The sequence below is a fragment of the Parasteatoda tepidariorum genome, chromosome 1, assembly GCF_982258835.1.
Source record: "Parasteatoda tepidariorum strain Cologne lab strain chromosome 1, Ptep-v5.0, whole genome shotgun sequence".
NCBI classification, from domain to species: Eukaryota; Metazoa; Arthropoda; class Arachnida; order Araneae; family Theridiidae; genus Parasteatoda; species Parasteatoda tepidariorum.
The window spans coordinates 24,784,936-24,801,934 of NC_141755.1; the positions used below are offsets into that span (position 1 = coordinate 24,784,936).

Consider the following 16,999-nt stretch of genomic DNA (forward strand, 5'->3'; position numbering starts at 1 on the left):
TTAAACTGTGTTGGTAATGACATTAGGTAAATTATGTGGGTTTTGGAATAGAACTAACTGTTCTTCTGTTTGGTATAAACTCATTCTTCAATGCTATTTTCCTACCTCTAATTTGCTTTGCTAATTGTTTGTTGCTGATTTCTGTTATTATAATTGTTTTCCACCTACCAGTATGTTGAGCTTATGAGTTACCTTTTGATGTTCGTCATGTTACTTATGCATTAAGTGGTATTTATTATTAAAGTAATTATTAAATCATAAGTGTCTAAAATTTTTAATTTATGTAAAATTAGGCTGTCCCTCATCATACGGAACTGTGTATTCTCCTTTGTGGTGGAGTTACTGCATTGTCTTTGTGACACTACATTTTCGCGTTTTTGGATAAAACACGTGGCAAACAAACAAAAAAAAAAACCTTGTTGCATTTAGTAAAGTACTAAAGTTTCTCCTTTTAGAAACTAAATAATTATAATAATTTTATAAGACACTTTTTATTTTATTCTAACTCTAATTCAGTGAGTTTTTAAAAATCATTAAAATAATAATGTATTTAAATAGTAATTATTACAAAATTGATTATAACACTGGAATAAAGCGTAATAAATGTTTCCATTTTATTTAAAAAAATATAGTTTTCATCAAAATTCATGTAATTATGCATTTTATTAATTTATTTTTGATAAATTTGGCAAATTAAAGAAACAGTTTCTTACATCATCCACTTAAGACTATCTATAACTATTTAAAATTTTATTAAGTTATAGTCTTTTGAGTTTCCCAAATAAACTTGTCACATTTCAGTGATATTAAAATGTTTTCTATGTTTGAGTGCAAAAAGAATTATTAATATAAAATCAATGCTCTGGAAATAGTTTAAATAATATCTTATGTATACTTAAGTTATTCTTTATACTCTTAAATGTAGTCTTAATATGATTCCAAAAATATGTGCAACTGCATCTAATGATTGTATAATCCTCTTCTTAATGTTCTACAAATGTGTGCTTCTATCAGATATATAGATACTTATAAATTATTATTCTTGCAGCGTAAAATCAAATATTATACAGTTAGAATGTGTCACAAATCTTTCAGACTTTAAGAAATACAATTTTTTTTTTACACAAGTAGTTTTAGTGGATTATGTTTGGTAATTCTGTTAACTTGGTAATTGAAACTAACAATGATCTGGTGAACAAGTTTTGTACCATTTTAAATTATTTATTGGATTACATTTTATGTGTGAATTTTATGCTCTATAAATGTTGCTTAAAGCAAGGAATTAGATGAAAAAATTTCAAAAAAATTGCTCTCATTTACCATGACTTCAGTTTGAATATCTTTTCATTGGCAAAAGATTTTGATTTTACTCCATATTTGGTTAAAAAAAAAGCAAATGAAGTCATTTTTTGAAAATAATATCTGATTTCATTTTAAAATAAGTTATAATTATTTTTTAAGTATGTTTAAATATGTGTCATGAATTTTCTCTTGTTTTGTCTTTAGCTATAAGCAACATTTAAAATATTGATTAAGAGACTAAATTCCTATGCTTTTATTTCATACTTAATTTATATGCATTGTTAAAAATAGACAATTCTCAATAGAATTGCAACAAAATTTAATATATATTTTAAAGTTTCTATAGATTCTTAAAAATCGAAACATATATACATGATTTTGAGTGAAAAAATAAAAATATTTTAAAAAATTAAGAAATATAGCTCAATAAGTTAGATTTTATGAGTTTATTTTTGAGTTGCAAATCTTACTTTTATTATGTAAGTAACAAATTAGCAACTCTAAAAGAACTTACTAATTACTGAATTTTTTTAAAAATAACAATGGATATAGATTTGTTATATGAATAAGAACACTATTTGATTTGAGGCTGCCAACTTTAATTAGTAAAAATAAATAAATAAAATTAGCATCATTATTTTAAATTTTCAGCGTGATTCATCCAATATTTGATTTAAAGTCAAAATTTATATGGAAAAATATATTAGTTGCACAGCATTTTCAGTTTTGGATTTGAGTGTGTTTTGTTGAATTTAATGTCAAAACTTGTTTAAAGAAAATTTAGCATGAATAACAATTTTGTTGGCAGCCTCAAAATGGCTGAGCGTGGGAGGCTTTGTGGCCTCCAGTTTTTGTCCTCAAGCATACATAGCTGTCGTTCTGTCTTTCTTTGACACCCTCAGGTATCGATTTGCTGAGATCCACTACCGAAGGGGAGATTCTTCGAGCCACAAAGGCCGCGGAATGCGCGTCGAAACTGTGATTCTTTTCGTCCCCGATGTGTGGAGCTGCCTACCCACACGTGTTGAGTGGGATGGCATGATTGCTACTGGATGTTGCAAAAAACCGCTTCCTCAGCGGAAGGTGCCAGATGAGACTTTGGATGATCCTGATGCCCAGGCACTGATACATTATATGGTTTCCTTTCTTTGTTTCAATTTCTTTTACTCTAGATTGTGCAACTCGGCACCATCCTTTGCATTGATTGGCTGTGTTCATCAGAATGTTTAAAATATAAAGACAATAAGTGCCAACTAATTCTAGTCTTAAAATCAAAGCAAACACTAATATTAATTTTATATTGCATACTTCTGTATGTCTTTGAAAAAATAAGTTGAATGAAAGTTTTTTAAGTTTCTATTTTCTATTTTATAATTGTTGACTGTTACAATTAAAGGATGCATTTTATTTTAATCAAGCATTGCGTTTGTAAATTTAGAACTCTATTAAGTAATCATTTTTGTAAATGTGTAAATTTAACAGAGCTTTTGGGACTTAAATTTTATTTGCAGTTTTATTATATGATGGTTTTTAAAAACTATTTACTTGTCTAATGTTTATAAAATATTTTATAAAGATGTTTTTAAAATGTTTATAAAATAAATTAGAAAGAAAAGTTATGGATTAATAAGAAAAATGTATTATGTTTTCTAAATTAATAAGAAGGCTAAATTTATATACATTTGAAAATTAAACATTGGAATGTAAATGGTTTTAAATATGTATTGGTTCTTTTCTGCAATTGCTCTATTTCATTTATTTAAATGAACTATTCTTTTCATATTTGGATCATAAATATCATAAATTATTTTCCTAACTTTTTATCAAATGTTGATTATGCAGCAATGATACATATTTTTAACTGAATTTCTTGATACATAGCATTATCACATTTTCATATGCCCTTAATTTATGCATTATCATAATAACTAATTATTTAAAAAAATATTTTTAATTATTTCCAATTTATTTTTCAACCTGAATTGAAAATTTATAAATGATACAAATATGATCAGAATGTTATGAATTTTTAAAGGTATATATTTCAGTAATAAAGTGGCCTAACACTATAAGAAACATTTATAATTGTTGTTATATTAAATTTCTCAATGGGTAACTTCTTTTAAAGCATTATACCGTAATTTAAAAATTTAAACGCTTTAAAATATAAAATTATTTGAAGATAAATTATTAAAAAAAAAAGATTTAGAAAAAAAGATTGAAAAGATTACTAAAAAATTCCTTTTGTCTCTAAGCCCACTTGTTTTTACCAGTCAAGATCTTAAAAGCCTAAAATATTGTAACCATTCTATTTTTTTTAAAAAATTACTTATGCAAGACTTAAAAATAGGGGCCAAAAATTCAAATAAATATTGCATCTTAAGGAATTACTACAAATTAGAGGGCATTAACTAAAGATTTGGTTTATTTTATATATTTTTTGAATAAATTTACATTGGATGTAATTATTTAACAGAACTTTTTATTCTATACAACTGTTGATTCTTTGAACTTTTCATTTAAAATGTATTTCTAATATACATTCAACTGCATTATTTAATCAAGTCACAGCCATTATTTAATCATTTTGTTTTTATAAAATTATAAATTTTGTGAATGATATAGTTCATGATAATAAATTTCGACAATAGTTGTACAAGTTTCATGTATGTGTAAAATTTTTGTTTTTAATGATGAGTATCATTATTTATTATTCTGAAACACTAATTTTTTTAAGAAAACTTTTTTTTAATGTTTACTTAAAACTAGTTTTTTAATAAAGAAAATTATTAAGTAATTAAGTTTTTAATTGTAAATTGCAATATAATAAATAAATAAAAGGTATTAGTATGATGACCATAAAATTAGGTGATATTTAGACCAAGGGAATAATACATAAAATAAGTTGCTTTAGTTTTAATTATTAAAATATCACTATAAATTGTAAAGCTATTAGATGGCAACTCCTTACATTTAGAGTAGCTGCCATTTTCATATTTTTTCACCTAACATATTCCCAAATCTACATTTCCCTTAAACAAATAAACATTATTGGCAAGCTTTATTCAAAACATTTTAATTTAAAATGTATTGATGTAATTAAATTGAAGGAAATACTAGGCCTTGTTTCGAAATTATTTTTGTGTATTACAAGCCTTATTCAGATTTTAAAATAAGTCTAATGACATCCAATGATTTAGTGAGTTATTTAAAAAAAATTTCAAATTCTTTTATTTAATGTTTTCTAATTTGTAGAAAAATAATGAACCATCTTCTAGGTTTGTAAGAAATGAAGAACAAAAAATAAGTATTGTCTTCTTATTTTGCGAAAGAAATTTTTTTTCTCTAAAAAAATTTTGTTCCTCATTTCTTAGTTTTATATTTTATAGTCCCAAAAGCTTTGATTTAAATAGTTTTATTGTCAGCAATTAGATTATTGAAACTTAAAAGCTGTAGTTAGCTAAATTTTGAGTCTTGAATATCTTCCAAATTAATTTTTTTATCTTTTGAGCATAGCCAGTCAATGTGCATTGTTAATGAAATTTTTTTCTTTCTCTTAAAAGGACTGAAAGGACATCATGGACTATTAATCATCATGGACCAGGGAAAAGTTGTGTAATGACTAAATGTATGAAAATTCTGTTATTTTTATTTCGCAGGATGTTGGAGATACACTTCATTTGCTTTTATTGCAAATCGAAAAAAATAATAGCTATTTGAAATGGAAAAGTTGGGTTTGCTTTGTAATTTTTTAGAAACCATTAGTGCTATTTGAAATCAGTGTTTCTCAATCTGTGTTGTCTATATATTTTTGATGCTATTTCGTTTTGTAGCATTGGTTAAAAAATTTTCTAATAATCTTTGAAATGGTATTAAATTTGCATTTTGAAAATTAATTTATGTAAAGAATTATTATTTCTTTAAAATAAATTAGAAAAAATGAAATAAGTAACTTAATATTGCACGGAAATTGATTAAAATATATCTTGAAAATTTAAGTTCAGTCGATTTTTTTTTAAACATTTAAACTTGTTACTATATTTAACTTTTCTATATTATTTTATAAACCATTTTCTTAAGTTTTAACTAATTTTGTTGTGTTTTGTATTTACTAAAAAAAAATTGAGGAACTCTGGTTTATATAAATTGATAAAGTTCATTTGGCAATGACGTTAGTTTTCACAACTTTATTTTTATTGTATAGGAAGAAGATAATATGGATACGGAGAAAAAGGAACCAACTCATTTCTCTGAATTAGATCCTAAAACAATAAAAGTAAGTTTAAATAAATGTGGATTTAAGACTTTCCTTATCTTTTTGAAAATTTGTAATTTGTATCGCCTCTTTTATGCTTAGTAATTAATTAGAATGCCTATAAACTATGTATCTTGGTTTGATTGTTCTTAAATGTATAAGTTAAAACAATATACGCTTAACTATACATGTTTGAAACTATACATTAAAATTAGATTGTAATAAAAGCACTTGTATTAGATTGTAATAAAAGTGCTTGTGTAAATAATTTCAAGCAATAGCTGTTTTATGAAAAAATGTTTTTTCTTCAGTAGTTCTCTGGTAATTCTCAGTAATTCTCTGTAAATATATATGAAACAAGTACATTTTTTTAGCAAGATTAGACTATCTTGTATAAAGATATACCAGTGTATCATTGTACTCTTCTATATTATTTCGATTAGCAATTTTAATACTTGCATATTTTGAAAATATGTTCATTTTATATCTATACCTTATAATTTGACTTATTTTAAGCAACGACCTTTTTGGACAAAAATCGTATAAAAATTTTGTTTCGAAACAAAATTATTTTTACATGAAAGAGTTTTTTCGAAAACTATTTTTCTACACAGTTGCCACCATTAATCAGAAACTTAATGTCATTTTTCATAATATATTATTAACATTATATATAAAAACAGAAATTAAGATCAAAAATTTCTAAGTATAATAGAAACTATATTAATAGCATTCCTCTTTATCCAATTTTAAATTGAATCGAACAAACATTGTTACTTTGTTGAGTTATTTTGTTTAGAAAAAAAAAAACATTTAAAATTGATTAAATGTAAAATTTAATCAATGGATTCAGTTTTTACATAATCTAACACTTAAAAGCCTTTTTAAGCTAAGCTGGACATTATATTGAGAGGCTATGTAAAAATTATGACGTTGATTTTAGAAAAGTATATTACATAGGAAGTGAATCTTTAGTTCCTTATACATATCGATAGAATTCTGAGTTTGCTGTTGTAAATGCTACTGTACCCGTTCTCTGAGAACTGCGTATAGATTAAAATCATTCTTATCTAATTGTAGTAGATAAATTAAGATTAAATATAAATTTCTATAATGTGAAGAAGATATTGTAAAGAAGGATTAATTTTATAGGTGAATGATTTGAAAGATGAATTGGAAGCTCGAAATCTTAGTACAAAAGGTCTGAAGTCTCAACTTATAGCTCGATTAACTAAAGCTCTCAAGACGGAATCAGAGAAGGAATCAGAAGAAAAAACTGAAGAGCAAAATTCTGAAGGGAATGAAGAGGAAGCAGTTGAAGAAATTGAAGAAGAAGAGAAAAAGAAAGATAAAGTATGTTATTTTTTTTAATGAGTCAATTAAGAGCAATAGCTCTATTCATTAATAGTTTCAAAATATTAATTAGTGCTCAATTGTTTAGCTCAGGGACTTTCAAATCCTAACTTTTCATGTTACGGTACCTTTGCAAGTCATATAATATTAGCTTCCGGTATAATTATTATTTAATGAACGTATGTTTCATTTATGTAAGACTATGAAACAGAAGTGGTGACACTATAAACATCTTAAAGTATTTAGAACACCATGTTTTTTGAAAAGCCAATTAAGTTTCAATAATTTTGGCTGTATTTTTTATCATAATTATAGTTGTATTTAGTAAAAATATTCTACATGATTTAATAACTAATAAAATGTCCCCAATGACAAAAATAAACTTGCACCAGCTTTTGACATTGTTTGTCAGGTTTCAACAGTTAGTGCCAGTTTTTGACGTGTCATGTCAAAATCCAACTCTGCCTTACTTTCAATTTCTTCTATTTTTTCCCCTCTAATTTATTTAACAGTGTTAAATTTAATGAACTGGACGAACAAGTGGGAAACTTACATGGCTAGTGAATGATATGACGATGACTGAAATATTGCTCCACAATGAAAATACATTTTCTCTTTGCTTTTTCCTGAATTTTAGAAGATTTGTTAAAAGGCAACTTGGTTAAAATTTTAAGACTAAATGAAGAATTTAGTCTTAAAGTTTTACTTTTAACTTATAGGGAAAACCCCAGTGTAGGTCTTTGAGTTTTACTTCCATTCTCTAGATTTTGCCTGATTTTATCATTTTGGAAATTGAAAAAGAAAGAAGGAAAACGTTTTTGTAATAATGTTATTGTGGCAACGTTGTGCTTTAAAACATTAAGAAAAAAAACATGTTCTATTCATTTATTATTGCTAGCAAAAAATTAAATGTGGAGGACAATAAAAATTATATAATATGTAAGAAAAAATGCTTTGCCAATCAATGTTTTAGTTCTGATAACTGAAGTAGTTAATAAATATTCATTGTAGGATGAAGAAAAAGTATCCAAAGAAGATAAAAACGTAGCTGATAAACTAAATCTTCCTGAATCACCTTGTATATTAGTTCAACCTTCTAAAACTGCAAAGAGTGGTAAATTCGATTGTGCTGTTATGTCTTTATCTCTGTTGTTGGACTACAGGCAAGAAGACAACAAGGAACATTCTTTTGAGGTAAATTTTTAAAATTTTTTATGTCAATGCAAAGATATACAGGATGTATAGGGTGGCCATAATTAAATTAAATTTGTTTAAAGCCTAATATTGAGAAAACTGCCTAACTAAACTTCACCAAATTTGCAATTCGTGTTTAGATAAGGTAATTTGATTTTTAACGAAATTATAATGATGTCGTAAATCTATTTTTGTTTTAAAATAGACTTAGCTTATAGAAAATTAACATTTACATGAATTTTAATATTGGAGTCATATTTACATTCACATTTGCATTTTACATTTACATTTTATGAAACACATTAGCAATCATGTTGCTTCTTTGGAGTAGCGTGCTGTAGGCAGATTTTAAAATTAAAATGAGGTTATTTCAAGTTTGTCATACATCTCTGAAGAATGCTTAATATTGCTTACAAATGAATGGCATGCAACTTAGTTTAGTAGGACTTAGTTTTGTAGGACTAGTCAGAAGGATAAGTATATATTTTACTCTAAAATAGCCTTACAGCACCATTTTAACCCCTTTATAAAAACCAAGTTACTCTAGTCTAACTAGTATTTACTACAAATTTGGTGGAATTTATTTCCACAGTTTTCTTGTTGTCGGGCCTTAAACACCTCTACTAAAATTATGGCCAATCTATCGAACATATCTATGTTAAAAAGGAAAGAGACATAATAGTACCTAATTCTGAATCAGACTATCTGTGGAACTTGATTTTTGATAAATTAAATATTCTAATGAACTGTGTTATTTTCATCTATTTTAAAAAAACTTGATATTCATCTCTTTCTAGCAGGTTATTTTCAGATGATTATTATTGAAACTAAGATTTTCTGAAGACCAATAGCATAAATCTTATAAATTAAAAGATTGTACTTACACTGTATTGTACTTACTGTATAATTATTGATTGTGTATATTTTTGTTTAAGGTTTCTCTTTTTGCTGAATTATTCAATGAAATGATGATGCGAGATTTTGGTTTCTGCATTTATCGGAGTCTCGTTGAAGCACCCGAAATCAAAGATGATGACAAAGTACGATTTTATTTAAATTCTTCAAATCAGTTTTGGACAGGTCTATGTCATTACTTTTGTTAAAATAAGTTTAGGTTGCCTTAATGTTATGTGGTTCTTATAATAAAAATACTTCTAATTGTTTATTTAGCATAAATAGAAATTTAGGAGCAATATAAATCTACGACACATTTTTAAAAAAAAAAAATCAAAAGAGCATTTTTAAAAGTCTTTTTGGTGAAAAATACCATGATTTCCTTGTAGGTAATAAGATCACACCTCAGAGAAAACTTGAAGAACCTATGAAGGTGAAAGGGCATAAAATTAGTTAAAAAAATTAGGAATAAAGTTATACTAAAACTTCGATAAAAGTAGTTAATTATCTGGAAAAATTGTTGAAGATTCTGGGTCTTTTTACTGAAACCTCTTTTCATAATATTTGTAATTTTCTAAGGCTAATTCTTCTTTACTGTTAATACAGCAATTATGGATTAGGAAAAAATTAGGTAGTCTAATGCTTGAATAATTTTTAAAAGGCAATTCTATGCTTATTTTGGGGTTTCTTGGTAGTTAATGATAAACAGCTTTTTTTTGTAATTTTTTTAATGTGCTGAAATTTATAACTCTAGAGTTTGATTTGATAGCATATTTTGATGTTGGCATATTATAACTTAGTAACACAATCCATGTATTGGTATATTATATTTTGTGTACACATTAGGTAGCATATAGAAATATAATGAAGTTTAAATTGATATTGAATTGTATTTTATGACTTATATTTTTTATTAGTGTATTTTGTCTTTCAATATAATTAAGTTTTCTTAATTTATGTATTGCATTGCTGAGTGTATAATTTTTTAGAATTGTATTTCTAGGTAATCATGAAAAACTTAGGAATTTTCCCCCCTGTAATTAAATAGGAAACTGGTTAAGTATTTTCATGCTATTCACTTTATTAAGTGAGTAACATACATTAAACAAGTTCAGACTTTATTTACTTAAATGCATGAATAGTGTGCTTCTTCACAAAAATGATTTCAAGACATGGATCTTTACATTTTTTGTCACAGTTAGATGGATACAAAAATTACATTTAAATTTAAAAGATTTAATGAGATACATGGATGCGGCATTCTTGGGAACAATTAGTTGGATATTTAACATGCCAATAGTGCATATATAACTGTGTTATATAATTTGTTATTTTTCTGAGTTTAAATTGCTTGAAATTTTTTTACCTAAAATTCATTGATTTTAATACTTAATTAAAAAAAAAAAACCATTGAGTTATGTCAAAAATATTTTTCATGCAGCATAATTTATAAATATATTGCTATGGTCATGATTTTTTTAAAAGTCTGATTGATATTGAAAGCTTTTTTTCCCAGAGAAGTAATGAGGGGGAGTAATGTAAGTAAATTATTATTTGATGGTGAAAACAGATTAATAAATAAATAAAAAAAAATAAAATTAAAAAAAATAAAATAAAAAAAAATAAATAAATAAAAAAAACTTAATGTGAATAAAAGTGATATAAAGCTTTTAAATTATAAGTTTCCATTGGTTGTATGTAAGATATAAGCTTGAATAAAAATAGACTATGATTTTATTGATTTCATGATTAAGTTGTAATAGTTGTTTAATATTTTTTAGCCATTTTGAGTTTGAAACATTAATTATTTTAATTATAATATTATTTTTGAATAAATTTTAAAAACAATATTATAATGTAAAGAAAAATATTAAAGAAAAAAAATTATGATTCTTACCAATTCTGGTTTTTACTGAAAAATTCATTTCATTTGATTAAACTACTACTCTGGTCTCTGTTCTTTTTAACTCTCCATTTCTCTCTATTTTCTTGTTAATTATTTTGAATGCAAATTCGAGGGATCAAAATTTGATATTGTGATTATTATTATTATTCAAAAATTATCTACATTGTTAATGATTTTTTTATTACATGCCTGTATATAATTCCAGTTTTAAATTTCATTTAAGGATAAAAAGAAATTTGATAAGAAAGACGACAAGAAAGATAGAAAAGTAAGTTGAATAATTAATATATTCGCTAAATAACTATCATACATTAAATATTTCCAAAGTTATAATGAAAAAATGAATTGTTGTTAGGCTCCTTTGCTAATTTTTTTCTTTCCCAATTTGGAATTACTCAGAATCAGAGAGTTAGATGGCTGGAATTTTGAGATTTAAAAGTTAGAAGGATAATTTTAAGTTGCTGGGTCATTTTGTCGAAAAATATGGCAAATGTATTTGAACACCATGGTGCTGTATTTTACTGATGAAAGGAAGTCACTTTGTCTGAATAGTATTTTTATATATCCACTTTTACACATATTTCATTAAATAATATTTTCTTCTCATAATGTTATGAGGGGAGATCTTAGATTAAATTTTTTTTAGATTGATCCCATGAAAAATATTAACTCTTCTCTTTTATTGATTTAAATGTTTTTTCATTGTGATCTTTAAAAAAATGCTTCTTCTTTAGCATATTGCCACCAACATCATTAAGACTTTTTGAAGGTCTTTGTTGTTTATATTTCATATCTTTGATGTTATCTAAACTTGGTTGTTTGACTACATTGGGATGAATAAAAATAAATTGAAAAACATTAAATATATATATTGGGTAAATAGCTTTCTAGTAAATTTTATTAGCACATTAAATTTTTTTTTCTAGTAAATTTTATTGGTAAATTTTATTAGTATAAAACTTTAAGTAACTGTTGCATTTCACTTATGTAAACATTCTGTAAGTTTTCTTACATTCATTACAAAAAAATGTTTAGAAGTAGCTTGAAACAAATTGGCAAAAGTAGTCATAAAAAATGATTTAATCGGTGAGAATACATTTCTAAATTATCACAAAACCAATATCTGTCGCATTTGTTGTCGCATAACCTGTACTGAGTTTTATTAACCTTCTGTAGATCCTCATTGTTAAGAATCTCCTTTTACTAAAAGGTTCGAGGGTTTGGTTAGCTCTGATAAGTTTGTATTGTTGTCAGGGATGAGATTTTTCCGCTTTTTTCACTTTTATCTCTTAAATTTCAGCTTTTTTTTTTTTATCAAAAATTAAGATTTTCTAAAAATGTAATTTTTTTTATAAGTATATTCCGTTTTTTCAGAAAATGCACCGATTTTCAAGGAGAAACAGAAAATTCAAACTACATAGCTACCAATCCTTTCTCATTTTTACTTATTTTACCTATTTTCTCCCCTTTTACGCGCAGCAGATAAGATTTTCCGAATTTTTTGCCCGACCTCCAGATAGATCCGATTTTTGTAGTTCAAATGACGCTGCTTCTGAAAGCCTTTTAGAGGTCCCAAGCCTGGAATCTGCTAATATCTCAATTCTTATTCACACGATTTTAATATCAAATATAGCTTTTCATATTTACGTGTTGCGATTCTTATTCACGCGATTTGAATATTGTACATTGCGATTCTTATTTACGAGATTTAAAAATCCGATATTGTGATTCAATTATCAAACATTGATTTTCGTATTTATACGTGATTTTAAAATAAGGCATTGGGATTCTTATTCACGCATTCTAAAAGTTATGCATCATAATTCTTATTTATGCAATCTAAAAATTACGCATCATGATTCGTATTTACGCGATCTAAAAATTATGAATCGTGATTTGTATTTACGCGTTTTAAAAATTCTATATCCCAGTTTGTATTTTCTCATTTTCAAAATCGTATATCTAGTTTCATATTCATGTGATTTCAAAATCCATAATTGTTATTCATATTCACACAATTTTAAGATCAACTATCGCGAATCTTGTAAGAAGTAAATTTTTTTTCTAATTAGTTACTGTAAAGGTGACTGTTTTTCTAACGACGATTATTAGTATATGTAAGTGTTACAACATCAGAGAAACTGGAAGGGAATATATTCAAAACTTACATTCTGTGCTTGCAAAGAAGAAAAAATAGGATTTGTCACAAGCTGTTTGAAGATGGACTAACGACTAAATATAGCAAACATAAAAGATATAGCAAACAAAAGCAATCACTTAAAAAGGGATTTAATTAAAAAAAAAAATTTGGGGGAAAAAGAGTTAATTAACTCATTATCAAAATTTTATTTATAATTGCTGTTATTTAAGCTATAAAATGCAAAATTCATATCAAATAAAAAACAATTATCTAAACAGTTGCTGATTGTCATGTAATTTTTCAAACTAAAATAGCAATTTTTGGATGTTAAGGAGTTACTATATATTTCTACTTCACTGTTATTGATATGTTTCAGAGGGCTGTAGTTAGATTAGACTATAATATGAACATAATGATTCGGTCCATTGTTAATATTACTGATATATTTGTTGTAAATCACATAACAGTATTTATTAAACGAAATGAAATATTAATGTATATTCTCAGTAGTTTTAATTTGCTAAACCAGGTAGTTTTTCAAGTAGTAATTGTCTCTTATGCGAACTGAGGAAAAATATAATTTTCAGCTTTATTTTTTCAATTGGTAATTTTTTTTTCACTCAATGTTAAGTATCAATGTAATCGTTTTTATAATAATAGGTTAGTACACAATTGTATGTCAACACATTATTTATTACCTTAAACTGTCTGGAATTTATTATTAAAGGGTTGCGCTTGCGTAAAATTTACTATCGTGGAAATTCAGCTTTTTTGCGTTTTGGCTAATCTCATCCCTGATTGTTGTAAATTAACTGATTTAAAAATTTGGTGTCAGAATATTTGGTATAAAAATCGTGAAAGTGAAATTGTTATGCCGATTTGATTTTTTGTTTTAGTTTTCCAGTATTCTTTTTCGAACCAAGTATTTCAGATGTCTTAAGACAACTTTTATATTTTTCATTTTTTCCCACTCCCCCAATTTTTTCCCCTCCTTATTCATTGGGACATTTATAAACAAACTTGCCCTTATCAGTTATACTTGCAGATATCTTGTTGAATAGTCATTTGAATATAAATTATATTTATTTTATTCAATTTTTAGTGTTAAATTCTGAAAGTGCATTTATTTTTTTACGCACTGCTTAATAATTTGTTTCGAAGGCTCTGACCTGCACCAGGCTGTTATGCTACTGACGGATTTTGTATACTCTTGTAAAAAACTTTTATTTTTTACATTCCATTGGTTCTGTAAAACAAGAAGTTATAACTGAGAACCACTAAAAATAATTGTTCCACTGATTAAAATTTAACATTTTTAGAATATAATTATTGGGCATGTATACTACTTGTAAACTTTGTTCTTCAAAATAATTCCAATGCTCTTCTATTAACTTTTCTAAAAAAAAAAAAAATCGTATATTTAAGTTATTTTTATTTCTGAAGTATTTTGTAAATTACTTATAAGTGTTTTCTTAGGAGGATGAATCTCGTCGTAAAGATGATTTAAATGACAACGAATCTGACAGAGATGAGGATGAATCTGATGACGATGACTTTGAAGAAGACAGACGAGATAAAGGTAAATGTTGTAGTTTATTACTTAAGCAAAACGTTTCTGTTATAAAACCTGCTATAATTTTGTAGCTAACTACTACTAAAGTTAGTGATAATTACAGAGCTTTTAATTAAGCTTTTTTTTTAGTTTTGGGTGTTTCTGAACCAATAGTAACAAAAAAATTTATTGATATTTTGAAGATGAAAAGCATTGTGTTGGTTAAATAATTTTTTAATAATTGTATAAAACTTTTATAAATACTAATGCTGTAATTATGTAACTTAATCTCTTTTTTTTTTGCTTAAAGATGCACTGAGTAATTAATTCACATCCTTTTTATGAAAATAAAAAAAAAATATTATTTTCAAGAATGGGAAAATTATTTAAGCAATATTTTCTAAATATTACTGTTGAAAGTTTTAGAATCGATATTTTGCATTAAATTTAGCATGTAAAAGAACTATAACTATTAATTTAATTTAATTTTATTTATTATTGTCACACATTTATTAAATTACATTAAGTAAAGGAAAAATTTCACCTGGTGTTTAATTATAATTTCAATTTTGTGATATCACACACAATCAAAATGTATTATTCAAAATTTTTTGCTTTTGAAAAAGTTTTATAATTTCAATGAATTCATTCAACATGAATGATAATTAAATTTTTTTATAACATTATCTAATAACATTATATTTTATTTAGTTGCTATTAAGAGAAATCCATTCTGTCATGTGTAGTACAGCTGTTCTATGTAACTTCAAATAAATATTTCTTAAACAAAAAATTATTTAAATTTCACTGAAGAATAAGGAAATTAAGAAAAGTTAGTAACTTCATCTAAGTGCAGTTGATTAGTTGATCAAAATAAAGTTTTATGGCTTAAAGTTGATCTTAAAAAGACAGTTTCAACTGCACACCGTGAGTATCTCAGAATATCAATGTTTGCCATTCAACAGAAGCAAATTTCTTAACTGCTTGAAATTCAATTAATTTTATCCTTTAACTGTTAAATGTCATTGGTCTTAGTATCAGAATTTTTTAATATTTTTTTTATGTTTTGATCTCACTTTTCGTGGAATAATGTTGTAATAATAAAAGCAAAGGATGAAATATCAATAGAAATAATTAAATCCATCACAATCATTTTGCGAAATCAATTGTGATAGATTTAATTATTTCCAGCAATATTTTATTTTTAAAAAATTTTATAAGTTAAAAATAAGCAATTTCAAATTGAAGATGAAAGTGATGAATTTAGTTGATTTTGAAGAATGCCTAAAGAATATTCATAATTTTAACCTGTTAATTTGTAATTGCTCGTAATTATAAACCATTATCTCAAGACTATTCACCAAAATTCTGTAAAGCTTAGCTAATTTTTCATTATTTTGTTTACAGATAGAAAAAAGCGTCGTAAAAAGAAGGTTCAGATGTATACACATGATCCAAACTTATTACTTTCGTTTGTTTACTTTGACCAAACCCACTGTGGATTTTTATTAGAAAAAGATGTTGAAGAAATATTTTTTACCCTAGGCCTAATGTTATCACGAGCTCAGGTAAGTTTAGATTTATAATAAAAGGTCTTATTTTATTGCTTCAGTTTAGATCCCTTGAAATGGGAATGAATGATTTTTGAAATGCTGTCATTTTTTCAGGTCCGGAAGTTGATACAGAAAGTCTGTAAACGGGAAATGTTTTGTTATCGAAAGCTAACTGATCGCCCACTCGATGGAGAAAAGGTTATTAAAACAGATTCTCAGAAGATTAATCTTGAAGATTTAGCAGCTGGTAATTATTTAACTCCTTTAAATTTTTGATGTTTTAACTGTTTCTCGTTTACTAGAATTTTATTATTGCTAAATAGTGCAGTTAGACTGAATTGCAAACAATTATGTAATTATTAATTTTAAATATTCTAATAGTTTATTATTAAAATTCTGCTTGGTTAAAAGTTCTACTCTATGTATTTTTTTTAAAAACTTTTATATTATTCTACGATTAGTTTTATAAAATTTATAATAAATTAGCTATTACTCTGCTTGTTTTTGTTAAGTATGAGAAGTTTTAAATTTTTGAAAAAAGTACTTGTGGTATTGTTATTTTCTGATCAAATATAATTCTAAATGAATGAGCTGACTCATTCTCTTTATCTTTGTTGTTAATTCTTATTATAAAATAAAAATTATTTGACTAATTAAAAAATTGTATAAACTGAAGCATGATTTTTCTGGACAAAAATCTTTAATGTACTCTTGTGTAGGTTGAAATTTCCGATGTTTTATCATGTTATTTCAATTCAGTTACATGATAACAAATTTGTCTTAACTAATAAATATTGTATAAGATTATAAATAGAAAAAATAAAACATAAACGAAATCCTTTTAATTTTT

At 25.4% G+C, this 16,999-nt stretch overlaps 1 protein-coding gene across 4 annotated transcripts in view; it reads left to right on the top strand.

Moving 5' to 3' along the window:
- The window catches only part of LOC107437864 (cell division cycle and apoptosis regulator protein 1), a 37,468-nt gene that overhangs the window by 17,956 nt on the left and 2,513 nt on the right, over positions 1-16,999 (top strand). For 2 of the 4 annotated variants that reach the window (XM_087160368.1, XM_087160371.1), the window contains exons 13-21: positions 2,205-2,421; positions 5,507-5,578; positions 6,710-6,910; positions 7,922-8,104; positions 9,040-9,144; positions 11,128-11,172; positions 14,521-14,623; positions 16,004-16,164; positions 16,264-16,396. In XM_087160368.1, the coding sequence (XP_087016494.1) occupies positions 2,205-2,421; positions 5,507-5,578; positions 6,710-6,910; positions 7,922-8,104; positions 9,040-9,144; positions 11,128-11,172; positions 14,521-14,623; positions 16,004-16,164; positions 16,264-16,396 (1,220 nt within the window). Of the gene's footprint in view, positions 1-2,204; positions 2,440-5,506; positions 5,579-6,709; positions 6,911-7,921; positions 8,105-9,039; positions 9,145-11,127; positions 11,173-14,520; positions 14,624-16,003; positions 16,165-16,263; positions 16,397-16,999 lie in introns of all 4 variants that reach the window. The other 2 variants (XM_087160364.1, XM_087160367.1) reach the window with 1 other exon arrangement.